General features: G+C 39.0%; 2 protein-coding genes across 2 annotated transcripts; one reads left to right on the forward strand and one right to left on the reverse strand.

The window, feature by feature from the left end:
- Window positions 1-295: 295 nt before the first annotated feature.
- On the forward strand, window positions 296-2,592 carry LOC134796730 (serine/threonine-protein phosphatase 4 regulatory subunit 2). Its single transcript, XM_063768924.1, has one exon. It carries the CDS (start codon window positions 412-414, stop codon window positions 1,903-1,905), a length of 1,494 nt encoding a protein of 497 aa, XP_063624994.1. The 5' UTR covers window positions 296-411; the 3' UTR covers window positions 1,906-2,592.
- Window positions 2,432-15,198, reverse strand: LOC134796739 (probable 4-coumarate--CoA ligase 1). Its single transcript, XM_063768936.1, has 9 exons — window positions 14,901-15,198; window positions 11,583-11,793; window positions 7,220-7,366; window positions 6,131-6,331; window positions 5,692-5,800; window positions 5,204-5,430; window positions 4,091-4,269; window positions 3,612-3,767; window positions 2,432-2,981 (listed from the first exon to the last, which is right to left on the reverse strand). The coding sequence occupies exons 1-9, from the start codon at window positions 15,141-15,143 to the stop codon at window positions 2,691-2,693; spliced, it is 1,764 nt and encodes a 587-aa protein (XP_063625006.1). The 5' UTR covers window positions 15,144-15,198; the 3' UTR covers window positions 2,432-2,690.
- Window positions 15,199-17,523: the final 2,325 nt, after the last annotated feature.

Genomic DNA, 17,523 nt, shown 5'->3' on the forward strand with positions numbered 1-17,523 from the left:
ACATCAATGAACAGAATTTTCCGACTCACGCATGATTTTAATTAATATAATTATTATTTCAATCCAAATCATGTAATGTTTTTATAATTTTTAACGTTAATTTATAGATTTTGTTACTAAGAGTTGGTTTTTCGGTTTGGTGAATATTGGTGATTTAACAGTAATGAGCCTCTGCATAATGCGTGTAAAAAGAAGCTTACAGAAATAATGGTGTGCTATACTAAAAAGGAGTGCACTTGAGCATAGTCTGTGGCGTTGACTGACATTGTAAAAACATTCATTCACCGTTCACCGACTCACTCATTCATTGCAAAAAAAGCAGCTTTGCTTTGCCTTCTTTCTTGTCTTTTTGTGAATTCTTCTGAATAAAAAGCGATTATTTCAGTTATTTCTGTGATAAAACGATTCAAAATGGAAAACGCCGAAGAAGTATTTCATTTCTTAGAAGACTTTTCAAAGCGAAAGCCTAAAACTATTCCCCAGGAACTCAACGAATACTTAGCATACGTAGCGCGTACCGGTGATCCCGTATACCAGTGGCCTTTAGTGAAATGTTTATTCAAGGAGAAACTCTTGAACGTTATAACTGACTTCTACGAGACTACCCCGGGCATCGACATCCCGCCGTACCCCAACGTGGACCCGTTTAACTATGACATTATGAAAAACAGCTTGCTGGAACGCCTAGACGCTTTTACATCGGCACCATTCACCGTTCAAAGAATCTGTGAACTCCTGACGTTCCCTCGTAAGCAGTACAATAGAATAGACAAATTCATGAGGGCTATAGAGAAGAACATACTAGTTGTTAGCACACGTGAGCCCGGTGCTCAGCGCCATCCTGATCCTGAGCCTGAGAATGGAGAAGCAGTAGAGCCAGTTGTGAACGGCTCCGACAGCAACTCGGAATATAACGTCGATGTTGAGATGGAGGATATGTCTTGGAAGGAGAATGCGGAACAACAAAGTTCCGAACCACAGCCAAGCTCTTCAGACACACACATTTCAGTAGATGACATAGAGGCGCGCCTTCAAGCTAAACAAAATACTCCAATGGAAACTCAGGATAAGACACCTACTGAGTATGAATCTGTTACTCCACCAGAGCTGAATGTCAGCACTGATGAACCTGTTCCAGAAAATAAAACTAGTGATACTACAATACCTGAAATAATACCTGTGGCTGAAGTTACTGAGAAAGCAGACTCTATTGACACAGCAGAAGCATCAGATGAAACTAAAACTGAAGTTGAAATGAAATCAGATGTGTCTGAGAGTCCAGTCTTAGTCATCCCAGAAATAACAGTTGATGATGCAGAGATGACTGAACAAAAGCTAATAGATCAAGCAGCGGAATCAGAAAAAGAGGTACCACAAAAAGAAGATGTGCCTGAAAAGGTTGATGATACTCCTGAAATTAAGCCAGTGGAGGAACCAGCCACGGAACAACCCGTGTCCACAGATGAGAGCAGCTCAGATTCAACCATGAAAGATGAAGAACCTAAGCATATTTCTGAGGTGTCAACATCTAGTGAAGAAAGCTCATCATCAAGCGACAATACAGATGGAAATAGCAATTCTCCAAAAACTGTTGAAAATAATACTGATATAATCCAAGAAGAATCAAACCAGGAAACCATTAAACTAGAGGAACCTGTAAAAGAAGAGACTAAAGAACCAGAAATTCCAGCCTGTGAAGAGAAAAAAGAGGCTCCACAACCTGTGATTGAGTCTGATAACTATTCCATTTCTGACATAAGTTCAGGGCTCCCCCAACCACCAGCTGAAGCTCCTAGTCAAGAGGAAACTCCATCAGAAGAAGTAAAAGATACACCAGAAATTGAGAAAAATGAGGAGGCTAAGACTGAAAGCGTAGAGAAGGATACAGAAGGAGGAGATTCATAAATTTTAATTATTTACATGGTATTTATAACTTAAGAATAATAAAGAATTGGACATTATTCTGATCAAGAGGACTGATCATGATTCAGTCATCAATACTAATGTATTGGGAAAAATTAAAAGCAACATGTGTGAAGTATCTATTTTAGCAAGTCAGCACACCATTAAAGTGAAATACATTGGAAATTTAAGAGGAAGTATCACTGCCTAGCTGAAGACAATTTTTGCACTTGGAATGGTTATAATTATAATTCTCATTTAGACAGGAAAAACGAGCCTACAAATATTGCATTTAATCATAAATGATTCACCATTTGACATTTTTTAGATCATGGTTCTTCAAACTGTAACCTGTGATCTTGCCCATCCGGACCAAAAAAGAGCCATACTATCTGGCCCATGAAAGAATGCTAAAGCCTGGAGCTACCTGGGTTAAGTTTAGGGGCCCATGTTTTAGACAAATAATTTAGCTATTGGGTCTGTGTGCAGAATACAGTGGATTTTTTGTATAAGAAAATTAAACAATGAATTGTAATAATTTTATTTCATTTATTTACCTATTAACAATTTATTACATTCATACTTTGCCCTTGACCATCATACATTTCATGGAAGATTGTCAGGGACATAACAAATAACATAAAACCTATAATACCTTTCAATAATAATAAACTATACAATAACAAACAATCACTAAATTCTACTGCAACCATTAAAATAATTATACCTACTAAAAATCACAGCTCGTATTTCTATACAATTTGCTATAATACTAAGTTATTTACACATCACTTCTTAGGAGTGAACCTTCTAACTTTGAGTTCATTCCTCATGATTTTACCGGCAGCGTTTCTTGGGATAGAGTCTAGAAAGGCGACTCCTCCTTCAAGGTGCTTGTACCTAGTCAGTTTAGACGCCACAAGGTCGTAGACTTGCTTCTCTGTGAGAGTCTTTTTGGGTTTGAGAACGACGAACGCTCGGGGCACTTCGCCGGCTAAAGCGTGGGGCACGCCTACTACCGCCACGTCAGCTACTTCTGGTAGTTCCATTATGACACTTTCCAGCTCCGTAGGAGATACCTGGGACAAAAGACGTTATATAAATAACATTTCAGTAAAAGTCAGTAGTTTAAGAAAAAGGCTAAACGTGAAAATGAGGTTCCTACGCTAGAGAAAACTACTTATAGACGGCAGTTAAGTCGGCTGTCTAACCAGTGGCAATAATTAGTCGAATACCGATCGACTATTATCTTATCTCACAAGAGATGGTACGATGTAGACCCCGTGTGAATAAAGAGATGCATAGCATAGGTATATCTCTTAACGCCGGCTGTTGATATTGATACTGCCGTCGAGTAGGTATTTTAATTATCCAGGAGAAATTGGCCCGCAAAGGTAAAAAAATCCGTCCAATTACTCGCTGATCTCCATCCGCCTAAAGTTTGTATTGAAAATGAAGATCGGCACCCCATCCATTCGCTAGTGGCATGCGCTGCTCCCGTCAGGAAACAGTAACCTGTTGCAACTGAGCCTACCTGATTACCCTTAACTTAACCTTGATCAGCTCCTTGGTGGACGATGTAGAAGTACTGGTCGTAGTACGCCACGTCGCCTGTGTGGAGCCAACTGTCGGCGTCCAGTGTCTTTTAGGTTGCCGCCTTGTTGTGTGTTGAACCAACATGTACATGCTATATATATCCCATCTCGTACCTGGTTACCCTTGACCTTGATGAGCTCCTTGGTGCGGTCGACGATGTAGAAGTACTGGTCATCGTCGTAGTACGCCACGTCGCCCGTGTGCAGCCAGCCGTCGGCGTCCAGTGTCTCTTTGGTCGCCGCCTCGTTGTTCCAGTAGCCTTTCATTACCTGCGCCATTTAAGAGCGTTAGAAGTGTTAGAACACCGATAAATAGGTACCTACTTGTTTTACATTACCTATATTGATTTGAAGCGTGGGTAAGTACGTTATAAACGATTCAAGAATATTATCTTATTGTTGCTGAGAGTTCTTTACGAATATAGGGAGATATAGTGAATACGAGTACAAACATAAAAATGAATTTGTAGTTTTATTCATAGGTGCTGCGCTGCCACCCAAACATGCAATGTAAGCCGAAGTTTACAAGATTCAAATTCGATTGACTAACAAGTGAGTCGAACCCCAACTTCTGCAGTTTCGTGTGTGCATACCTGCGGTCCCCTAATTAACAGCTCCCCCGACTTGTGCGGGCCCAGCATCTCGCCGGTGGTGAGCGAGATGATCTTGCCCTGCGTGCTGGGGATGAGCTGCCCCACCGACCCCACCTTGTTGTACGGGTACACGTACGGCGTCATCAGAGCTACTGGTGCGCTCTCTGTCATGCCGTAACCTGTAAACAAAATTCAAATTATTGGGATTTATTCAACGACGGTTACTGAGATGGATGGATAGGAGTAGATCGATCTAGGAGCTCTGCACTACCCTCTAGTCGAGCAAAACAAAAGAGGTACGGCCGTACCAATCCTTTTCTTGATAGATCTATGGATAATCGGCACCGCTAAGGCATTCATAAATACGAAATTCAAATATTTAAGTAGTTAACGGTATTCGTTTTTATCGCTCTTTAATGTATGATAGATAATAGAGATACTTATACAAAAGTACTATACGCCATCTGCTTTTAACTTTCTCGAAACAACACTTTACCTATAGCTGAGTGCGATACTTTAATAGGTACCTACGTACCTATACATACATGACGAATAAAAATAAATGCCTTTATTATTAGGTATGTTTATTGTTCGTGGAGAGATAATTTAGCTTGAAACATTCGTATTTGCCTGTTCGTTTTAGTAATAAGCACCAGAACCCGCGTTCATATTTTCAATTTAACACCGAAGTATTACGTGATATCGTAAATTGACTTATTCGGAATTTCCCATAACTCCCATACAATACAATTTAGCGAAAGTTTTAACAGTGACACGGCGCGATTCGGGAAATGAATTAGAGATTCATTAGATATGAAATAGTAAAGATATGTGATGTTCCACGGCAAAAGGTACCATTGCCCCGGCTGAATATTGGAGCGGCGTTAATAATAGCGTAAGCACCAGCCGCCATAAGGTACCTTTTGCCGTGGAACGTCACATATCTTTACTATTTCATATCTAGTGAATGTCTAAATCATTTCCCGAATCGCGCCGACAGACTGTTTGGCGCAGCTAAGTTTAAATATATGCGCATATGCCGCTTTTGCGCATACCTAATCATTACAATACGAATCGAATGTCGGCATGTCCTATAGCTTTAATAACACAAACCTTGTAACAAACGGATCTCATCCTTAGTTTTCTCGCATTTAAGCAGGAATTTCTCCAGCATGCTGTCCGTAGTAGGCGCCGCGCCTACCATGATGGTTTCCACAAACTGCAAGTGCTCCTTCTTGACCGAGGGGTGCGTGGCGAGGAACGCGAGCAGCGAGGGTACCACGAACAACGTCGTGGGCTGGTATTCCGACAGGCACTTGATGTAGTCTTCTGGGGTAAATCTAAAAAATATATATTACCTACAATGAGTGGCATAGTGAAAACATCCCAGTGAAAGACCATTGATGGACAGAGGTATCACTCAAAATTGAGCCGTATGAAATATTCATGAAAATGCAAAATTTAAAACAAAGTAATAACTGTAATAAGAGTTGTAGGCCGCCCGTACTGGAAGCGAGGATCTATAACTTAAATAAGTGTTCCGTGAACAAAGTTTTGTACGGAACACTAAAAAAAGATGTAAAAAAAAGTTATGTACTTACCTAGGCATACTGACGACATGGTAGCCGATGGCAAGGTTGTAGTTTAGCACCCCGTTGAACCCGTAGATGTGGAAAAATGGCGGCACCGTTAGCACCACGTCACCTTTGCCTGAAACACAGAAATAATATCATAAAGTACACGCACTAGCCCAATGCACGTTATTATTAGGATATACCAGATGCCGATTAGATAATTAATGTATTTATGAGTCTTGTTTATGCATATTATTACGAAATGAAAACACATGAATTGCGGTTATTCCTAATCCTATTCCGATTTTCACTTACAACCTCAGGCAAACTTGAATATTAAATTCTACAATGCAAAGCTTGTCCTACCGAAGATGCTAAGCGAGGGCGTTCTTTGGAAGCGAGTGTTCTTTGTGGATTTTAAAGTGTGCCAACATATTCCAGCAAACAAAATTAAAAAAAATCTTACCCTTTTCTCCCTCATACTTCATCATCTTCGGCCACTGGACCTGCTTCAGGTTGCACACGAGATTCTTGTGCGTCAGCATGACTCCCTTGGGCATGCCTGTGGTGCCGCTGGAGTAGGGGATGAGGCAGACATCGTCGGCGTTCACCTCGGGCAGGTCTGCCTCATGGTCCGCCATCAGTAGGGGCTTCAGTCCGTACACACCTGTAAATTGATTACTTTGCTATCAACTTACTATTAAATAGTAGTAAAAAAGTAAGAGGACAAGAAACATACATATCCTTATTTGGCAAAAAAAATATAATTTTTGATGCAATGTGTTTATATTTCTTATAACAGTCATCTACTAAAACCTTGGAGAATATAACCAAACGGAGTAGCCATTAACAGGCGTTCCCCTCTGTCGAAACTCTATGAACAATGGTCATCCCTTACACTGACGTATTTATCTGACATGGCTATTTTTACGTTACGTGTATGTATGCATTTGACGTGCCCCTCCCCCGCAAAAATCGGCATAGGTACTGTTATGTACAGAAAATTACAGACAAGGCGTCTCCATTTGATTATATCCTCCAAGACTAAAACAATACAAAACAAAAGTACTTAAACAAAATACAAAAGATAATCACGGTCCATATCCCGGTCGATATAAGTCTAGTCATCTACTAACACATCAAGACGATTGTAAGATAAGATAAAAAATAGTTTATTCAAGTAGGCATATTACAATGCGCTTATGAACGTCAAATAAACCTTTACCGGCTCCAACCGTACACCGTACGGCTCCAATTGTAACAAACTCGAACTCATGAGGTTGAGATGTTTCTCTTTCAACAGATCAGCTTTATGCCATCATTAGATTCTAGCTAGCCAGCTTTCAAGATTAAATGACCCACAGAAACATACAAACACAGGCACTTACTAAGTAATTACGGAACTAACACTGATACCAAATATGGACATGCCCTATAGGATCAAAATATGTGACGTTCTCAAGCAAAAGGTACCACATTGTCGCTTAACATAAGAACGAAATTGGTTGTATCTGGTACCTTTTGCTTGAGAACGTCACATATATGTAGTAATTACCATCCTGGTGTTCAATATCGCTGCCGACCCAAATCGTGCCCTTGTAGTCCTTGAGAGACTTGGCCACCTCGGTAGCCACGGGCATGAACATCTCGATGGTGGCGATGCATTTCACGTTGCAATCCGTGAATTGCCTTTTCACCTCGTCTGCAAAACAAATACATAAGTATTGTAAGCATTAAACTCATAATTTAGGTAGTGATTGCATCCGGATTAACCGAAGTTCGAAATTCCGGATTTACCTACACGGCGATTTCCGATCCGTTTTCAAATCCGGATTGTTTTACATAATCAGAATTTACATAAGTATTTACATGTAGAATACAATAAAAAAGTATTGTTTTGGTATAAATATAGCTAGTATTGCGGTTGTAACTCAATTTTTCGTTAAATTTGTTGTTTATCACCAAAATCCGGATTTTATCCGAAGTTTGGAAGTCAGCCGAAGCATAATCCGAAAATCCGGATTTTGTTTAGTATGTCCGGATTTGCAATCACTACCTCGGAGTAATTAACAATGGAGCCGCCATTAACAGGCGTTCCCCTCTGTCGAAAATAGGCGGCCAATGGTCAACCACATGTCAACCATATGTATGGACTGACGTTTATCTGACATGACGTACCTATACATTTGATGTGCCCCTCCCCCGCAAAAAACGGCAGACTATTTTGTACCGAAAATTTTAGACATGGCGTCTCCGTTGGTTATATCCTCTAAGATCACTACTCATAATGTACGACACGGAGACATGTAAGCATTAAGCTCACAATTTTACAGTAATCAGCGGCGCTGGGGCTCTTTCACTCTTGGTTGGTCTTAACAAGGGTAAAGGAGATAGCTTTATGATGTCAGTAGCGAGTTGGTATTGCCTTAAGTATAATCCGAAAAAGATCGAGCTTATTCTTCTGCTGTTTGATGGTCAGATATTTGCAGCCAATCTGAACTTTAAAGATTCTTAGTTTGTCCTGGGCTTTTTAATATTTAGCTTGTGAAGCAATCTAAGTAGATAATGAGAAGATGAGAGCACGAAAATTCTAATCCCTAAAACAATTTAGTCTGAAGACCATCTCTGAATAATCAGTCAATGAATAGGTAGGTAGTCTAAACAGAAACATTCTGATTTTATCTTGGACTATCTTATATATACCTATATAACTACTTATATAAGCAATTATCAAGTGAGCAGTGTCACTAGCAATTTACGATTATTATTATATGAACCTTGAACCAGCCACAATTACCTCTTTTATCATAATTATCTTGGCGCTAAGTGGTGTTTACTCATTAAACAAAGCGTGCGACTACTACAGATTGTTCCGAGATATAAAGTTACACATGTCATGAGATAAAGCATGTCTGTGTGCAGTCTAGAAAACATATGATACCTTGATATCAACAGCACGAGATGAATGAAACGCTCCATAAATTATGAATAAATATTTGGGAACAGTCTTGCACAGATCAAGCAAAGGACTTTAAAACGCTACCCATGAGCTCCATCATCCGGCACATGGATATGGTGGGAAAAGCTCTTGAGTAGTTGACGGATCTTTTCTAGGGGGTAATTGCACAAAAGATCTCTATATATAAGATAGTGTGCAAGGGGACCCGAAAACAATAAGATAAGAGCGGGTATTAGTAAATAGGCGACGATAATCCTGCATAGAAAACACGCATAACTCAATAACAAATATTCGTGACAAATATACCAAATAAATGCCCTTACCGGGATTCGAACCCAGGGCCTCCGTCTTCGTAGGCAGGGTCACTAGGTCACTATCGACCAGTAAGGCTAGGAGGCAGTCGAGCTTGTTGGCTCTGGAGGCGCAATCAGACTTTAAAATTGGTAATAATCTCGGTGCGTTTATTTTGCGCCAATATACCTAATACATGTGCCATTCTAGCGTAAATAGTGCATCTCTTATCAAGTTCGCAAACGTTTATTAATTATTAGGGACTTTACGTGTTCTAATTTTTGGTGACTTCCTAATAAATTAAGTAAGTACCTATCTTTAGAATCTAGAGACCCAGAGACATGTTTACTAGTGATCTTTAGCATTGTTTACTAAGCCCTAATCATAAATAATCTAAATCATAGGTGAAACAGCTGCTGAAACTTTTTAATTTGCCAGATAAATTAAGGCGACTAATGATACCCAAATATAATTTCACAGCAGGGACCCGTCAACCGTTAACCCCTTCCCAGAAAAAAGCCTTTATCTGTCTTAGTCGTTTATCGAATAGCCCCAACGATTGGCTTTCCCTTTGAATTACTTACCCATTCATTTGACTTAGCTCTAGGAATGGGTTTCCCTTTTGAGAGGTACCGCTAAAATGAAAGGGTATCCCCTTCCAAATTCCATCTATGCTGTCAACCAGTCCTTCACTTTAAACACAAATAAGCAATATTTGATTCTATTTTTACGAAGAGAAAGTTGAAAATGGAATAAGCGTCATAATTTATAATCGATATAGGTCGTATATCGTAGGACGGATATCAGCTTACCCGTATTATGAAGTGCTTAAAAAGCCAAACGAAAGGATTTTAGTTAGCAGCGACTTTGGTAAGCACAGCCTTACGAAATACCGCTTCCGAAACTCTCGAATGGGATACCGGGTGGGTCCCTGTTTCACAGTAAGGGCGATTGTGCACTACAATGAATTTTACTGTCCGGCAGTCCGAGTTTTTACGGTCCGACATGGCACGCCATTAAATGTATATAGTAGCTTGTGCACTACACGTAATTTTACCGTCCGACATTTTACTTTTCCCCATTCCGGACCGTTTTTTTCCAGTCCGAGATGACAGCTATGAAAAACGTGTTTATGCTTGTGCACTGCGTCTGGAATTTGTATTATTCATGACTTGGCCGGGCGGGGGGGCGGGCTAGGGGGGGTGTGTGTTTCATAGCACTGCGCCGCACCTGCAAGTAAAAAGACGGACAAGTGCACAAGCCAATCATCCGTTTTTTTCATGCCACTGCGCCGCACCTGCGAGTAAAAATACGGATAAGTGCACAAGCCAATCATCCGTTTTTTTCATGCCATATCGGACCATGAAAACTCAGACTTCCGGACAGTAAAATTCATTGTAGTGCTCAATCGCCCTAACGGCACTGACAAGATAACATACCTGTACCGATTATGCATTAAAAACCTAATTAACTAAAGTAATTATACATACAATAAATTAATTTATGTCATAACAAGGTAGGTTACTAAAAAGATAAAGATATTTATTTGCAAAAATGTAGTGATGAACATAGGTGGACAGTAATTTTTGATGCGTACATTTCACTTGAAGAAGCATGCAAATTTAATTTAATTTAATGGAGTAGGCATCGTGGTGTTAGTAAGTATTATTTGAGTCATCATAGGTAACATGTGACCACAGCAAAAATATGACCTTGCTACTGGCATTAAAAGTGATTATAAAAGCATTATTCGATCACATAAACTCAAATATATAGATGTTATCAGATTGCGATTTACCTGAATATCAAATATCATCATTTTGCTTAATGTTACATACCTACTAGTACCTACTCATTACATAGGTATGCCATAGCTATAATTTGTACGAGTACCTATATAAAGTTTTTCCTATCAGAGTATGTTCTAATTTTGCACTGGAACGAAATCTAATTTAGGTAAAAAGAAATATATAACATTGGTAAATAAAGGTAGCCACCTAACAAAGACACACCAAGCAATTACTCTGGTTACATTAAATAAATAAATGCAAAAACTTAGCACAATATGCGCAAATATACAAGACTACAAGTGTTACAACGTACCTAACTGCATCTAGGTATCTACCTACTGTAAGTCACTGACCTGTTTACAAATAAGAATAGCCTAATACCTACCGACAAAAACGAATATGTACCTAAAGTAAAACCATCATTATTACATGTCACCTACATGTCCTACATGCAGCTCATTATCATTGAGTCAATATTATGGTGGACTTTAGAACTGCATCATTCAATTGCAACTATTTGTCGGAGGGAGGTCTCCTACTCTGATAAATATGTTTGCACTGCTAGTTACTATACCTACGTCAATTAGGAATGTAAAATGGAATTAGGTCAGGAAGAAACATCAGGCGGTTTTCACATCACTATTATGTTTTCCGGATGCACCCAGTGTGATAACTGCCGTGAAGAGTACTATCACTTAATTATCACATATTTTACCAGCGACAATGGAAAAATAAGATTAGGACTAAATGAACGCATGCAAATCAGGCAGGGTGAGATCTATCTTCGCAACGTTTCAATTTCCGATGCTTAGCGAGGCCATTTACAGCATTCGATTATCAACCTTATTACCAAACCATAGAATTACTAATGCACTCACCTGCAGTGTACAAAGGATTCGCAAACGTAACAACCAAGCCAGCCTTCATAGCTCCGTAGATGAGGACCACGAACTCGGGCAGGTTGGGAAGGATGAGCCCGATCTTCTCTCCTGGCTTCATCTTCAGGGCTCCAGCGAGGCCGTTGGCGCAGCGCTCGATCATCAGCTGCATCATGCTGTAGTCGTATCCGCGCCCGGATGCGCCGCATGTCTGGATATAATCTTATATTATGACATATATTGATTATGATTACACAGGTCGTTAAAGCTTAAACAACTTAGTACTTAGTAAACTCGCATACCGTACGTAAGATTATTTACGATTCTAAAGTAAAGAAGATCTCCGAGGATCTTAGGAACCTACTTCTAAAAATTATAGGCTAGTCTAGACATTGAGTTAACAGTAAGTATATAAACGTATGTACCTAAATATGTCAGGAACTCTACTGTTAACTCCAGCGAAGTAGAGTCCGTTGCAAAAGTACCTACCTACTTAGAAGGTAGGTATACCAAGAAAATAATAGTTTACCGAGTCGCGCTTAGTTCTTGGCTAATAATAATAATAGAAAAGAGTGTAGGTATTATATTTTTGTCAGAAAACAAATTACTGAATCGTAAAATCGAAACATAACGACAAAGTCGTACTTTGGTCGCGTGACGCAAACAGATCACATTTAGATCAATTTATTCATGCATCCATGAAAAATGTTTTTGTTTACAGTGTGTTGCGCGGTGTTAACGGTTGTCGCGTTTCTGATTGTGGGCTGATCCCGCAAAAAAGGCGTACGAGGTTGCTGCACGGAACAGAAGTACGGATTGAAGAAGATACCTACCAAGGTAATTCTACCTAATTTAAAATTACCTTAATCTGCACTCTGATAGTATATCATTATCTGTCTTCGCTATATATTTTATTTATTACTAGGTATTCGTTTATCGGTAATGGGTGGCCTACCTAGTAGATTTTACGTAACAATGTTTATTATTCCCGACCTGCGTTAATCGTAGACGTCGGTCGTAGCTCTACGAAAATTAAAAAGTAGATTTATAATTTTTAGTTTTTCATCCTCGTTCGCTTAATGCGTAGGTAGTTGGTAAACCTAACTTTAACTTAATAATTTCAGTCAAATCATTAGATAGCGTTACAAATCGGGTCAATGGTCAGTCACCTTTGATATTGAGATAACCGATTCTTGCTCTACCGATTTGAATTGGCAATATTCCATCTCACGTAAACGACTTTGAAACAATTCCCAAACACACAAGTTACCTAATCAACCGTAATTACTATAGGAGCCAGGAAAAAGGCGTGGCATTTTGAGTGTGTTTCACATGTAGCTCCGCTACTCAAAAACCTGTGTGAAATAAAATTAGTTAGTAGTAAAAATTAAAAAACGATTTTTAAAATTATAAAATGAACTCTTATCCCTTTTATATGCGTTAGCAACTGATATGTTTGAAGTCGGTCCAAAGCCGACACGCAGTTTATTTATCATTAAATCGAACTCAGTCCTCAAACCCTTAATTTCCGGTCGTAATAGTAATGTATTTTTCATGATAATAACTAAAATCGGGCAAGTGCGAGTCGGACTCGCGCACGAAGGGTTCCGTACCATATAAAAAAAAAAACAAAAAAAAAAACAAAAAAAAAAAACGGTCACCCATCCAAGTACTGACCACTCCCGACGTTGCTTAACTTTGGTCAAAAATCACGTTTGTTGTATGGGAGCCCCATTTAAATCTTTATTTTATTCTGTTTTTAGTATTTGTTGTTATAGCGGCAACAGAAATACATCATCTGTGAAAATTTCAACTGTCTAGCTATCACGGTTCGTGAGATACAGCCTGGTGACAGACGGACGGACGGACGGACGGACGGACGGACGGACGGACGGACGGACGGACGGACGGACGGACGGACAGCGAAGTCTTAGTAATAGGGTCCCGTTTTACCCTTTGGGTACGGAACCCTAAAAATTATCATTGATGCTCTAATTGCACGGGAAACTGATTAGTTACAACACGAAACCTTGCAAAATATCGCAATGAAGCTGGCAAACTGCAGTCGGTTTATGCACTGTGCGGGTTAGTTGCATTTTCTATTTGCGACTGACTAATCTGCAATTACTACACACCTACGCGTGAAGTCTACTGTTTATTTACAGTCACTGGGTCCGCAGCCACGCTATCAATAGGACGCCAGACTAACCGACATAGCCACATACGCAGTACCGTCGTTACCATAAGGGCACACCGGGCACGTGCCCAGGGGCCCCATCCTCAGGGGGCCCCGAACGATAGACAGTAACAGTATATTTGATTACACATAATAAATAGAGGAGCGTTGTAGAAAAATGTTAATTTAATTAGCTTTCTTTACTTTCTAAAAGGGCCCCAAATTATTATGTGCCCCCTTGGGAAACTATGCTGGGGTCCTTACCCCAGCAGAGTTTAAGACGGCCTACGAGTATGTGGACAGGTATTAAAAGTTATGTCTGGAGAGGAACCTTGGACTTTGGAAAACTTTTTGGTATAAAATAAAATTAACAATGGATTTCACCTATTTTACCGACTGCCCGATGGTCAGAAAACGGAAACTGGGTCATTATCTCAGTTTCGATTGAAACGAAGCGAGCGAACGAATCGTCAATAAGGATGTCTGTATTTAGTAGTTAACGCATGGGCGCTAAATATCACGGCAGACTGATCATGTTAGTTTAACACGTTCACTGCTAAAGGGTCAAATGACAAGTTTGCTGGAGCATTCACAGATCATTACAGGCGACCTTACTTTTTAAACATAATTAACGGTCTCGTTTTGTTTACAGGCATGTCTCCGATGCTACCTTGGTCCATAAAAATTGCGGAAGAGATGTTATAATGTTATGTTGAATTTTTTGTCAAGACCGCCGCGTGGCTGCCAAGCGTTATACCGTAGCCTCAACCTTCGGATAGGGACTATTTATAATTATCTAGCATCCGTATGGCGGAGCAGTGAACTTTGTACTGCATGTAAATAACTAAATTAATGATCGGAGCAATGCAATACACGTTATGCACGTGCATTCATTTGCCGTCATTTGATTAATTGTTCGGTGCATTATTAGCTTGCATTTAGTTCGTCGCGTGCTTATATCAAGTCAATTCCTGCAAACTAACTACTCATATTTACTTACGCAGGTGTAATTGAACACTAAATTAACAATGCAGAACCCTAAAAATAACTGGTTTCTTTTTAACACAAGAATGTCTATGGAATTTGTACAAAAAATACTTATTCTGCCAAACAAATATAAATATTAAATTAAAAGTACTCACCACACAAGGCTTATCCGACCATAACTCGACGTCCCGAAACACGTAATCCGTCAAAGTTTCTTTCCCGACTTCAATTTCACCCCATGTCGAAGTCAAATACTTGCCCTCGACGACGGGAGCAGTCTTCGTAGCGAAGCACCTGTTATTTAACACATTCCGAAGTATTTTAGTTTTACGGGTTAGTTTAGGGGGAGAGTTCAGGATCTTTACGAAATTGCCGCGCAAAACTTTCAAATGAGACATGGTTGCGCGCGAGTTTTCGCGGGAAGAAGCGGCGTACGAATGCGTGGCGCGAGCGCAAAACAAGTATTTCCTTTGGTTGCAGCGATTAGAGTTCTTCAACGAGCCAGTATAATCGTAACCTCGAAATCCATAATGACTATGCGTAACCAGATAACGTTGTTATACTGGTTTTTTAGCTTTAGGTGTGATTGGAACGAGTCGAGTCTGACGGCCGCACGCCCGCGGGGGCAAGGTCCAACTCTTTCTATATTTTAGCTGAAACCCGTAAACACAAACAACAATTCTCGATTTTTTGATAAAAATATTTACGTCGAAATGATAACACTTTTTAAAAATAACAACAACCATTTTATTTGTTTCAGACAAAAATATTCCACTACCCGTTTATATTGTAACTTTTTGTAAGACTAAAAATACATACCTATTGAACTGTCATATAAACATAAAATAATGCGATTTGAACACATTATTTACATTGAAAACGTAATTAATACCTTATCTGTTGTCTATTAGGCCGAGTTTTATAAAGATCTATCAGAAAAAAGTCAAATTAAATTTTAAAAACTGTAGTTTTTACTGTAAAATTACTCGTGGATCTTTACAAATCTTAGCAATATAAGTAGGTATATATACCTACGCTTACTTAGATAATAATTTACTAATTATTTTTACTCATAGCACTATTGTCATTTTGCTAATGATAGAAGAGTTGACATTACAGTAGGTGCAATAATTCATTTAAACAATTTAAAAACTTACAACAATAAAAGAAATGGTTCCAGTCCTTTCGGAAATATTTACTATTCTGATAATTATTGCAATGGAAGATAGTGTAATATAATCTGTTACACTAGCAAATTCATAGAAACATATTTGCAGGTGCAGTCAAAGAATTTAATTTCCCACGAATTTCGTAGTTTGTCACAGTGACAATAGTACAGGATGGGCAAAAAATTTACGCACTTATTCAATTCATAAAAATAATACTATAAATGTTATTCTCTTTTTATTTTTTTCAGCCTAACAAACAATTTAATGTTATTTATTTTTTAATAAATTACATCATCCAGATGACCTGCGTCTCGTCGCTGGCACTCGTGCAATCGACTGTATGAACTTTGGAAAACTCGCTGACACTTGCGTCGGGGGATCGCGGGTACCTCACCGTGAATGTTGTTTTAATTGGGGCATTTTCATCAGTAAAGTCACGGTACACTCGATTCTTTGGATATCCCTACAGAAAAAAATCGAAAGGTAAGGTCTGGGCTTTTTTGATGGTAGAAGGATGTTACCTTTGCGAGAAATCAATTTGTTGGGAAACATTTTTTTGACTGCCAGTAAACTATGTTCGACGTGCGACATATGGCATGGTGCCCCATCTTGTTGCATCTATGGCCTGCTGTTTTATCTTATATCCTTCAAATTCATGCAACTGTGGAACCAAAAGTCTCACATCATCTTCACGTATTCCATTGAGTTTTCGGTAAAGTATTTTCCTTGACTATTTTCAACTTGGCCCAGACCTTACACCTTGTGATTTTTTCTGTGGGGATGTCTGAAGAGTCAACGGTACCTTAGTGTGATGACAATTCCCCAATTAAAACAAAACATTGACGATGAGATAGCCATGATTCCCCGCAGCATGTGTCAGCAAGTTTTTCAAAGTTTATATACCTAGTCGATTTCAGGACTGCCAAGGACGAGACGGATATGATGTAATTCGATCCATCTGCATGAAATATGCATCTTCAAAAAAAAATAACATCAAATTGTTGTCAGAAAGAATAAATGAAATTAAGAATATATAGGAAACTACAACAGACAGGGTTGAGTGGAGGAAGCGAGGGGAGGCATTTGCCCAGCAGTGGGACACTTAACCAGGCTAATTAAAAAAAAAAAGAATATATATTGTAGTTTTATTTCTGTCAGTTTCAAAAGTGCAAAAAATTATGGCCCACCCTGTATAAGGTCTCTAGCGACTATCATATTGAATGTCACTGTGACAAGGCACTAAATGGGTCGGAAATTATATTCCTTGACTGTACAATCGCCCACACTGTTAACTGTACATCGGTGGACCTTATGCCTTTTGTAATAAGGTCCACTGATGTATAGTCAGGAGTGTTGCTGTGTGTACCATTACCTACATCAACAAGTCTTCTTTTTTTATCTTAGAAAGAGAAATTCCATCTAAATTTAACACTTGACGTAAGTTTTCTTATCTTAGACAACAATATTTTCGTTGGCAAAAACGTCAAGTTGAATGATATTTTTTTTTTCAGATATGATTAGAGCAAGTGATTAGGCAAATATTGTTTTAAGAAACGATTGCTTCATGAAATGAGCAAGATAGTTTCAAAACTTGAATATTATTTATTGC

This window comes from Cydia splendana, chromosome 14, assembly GCF_910591565.1.
Source record: "Cydia splendana chromosome 14, ilCydSple1.2, whole genome shotgun sequence".
NCBI classification, from domain to species: Eukaryota; Metazoa; Arthropoda; class Insecta; order Lepidoptera; family Tortricidae; genus Cydia; species Cydia splendana.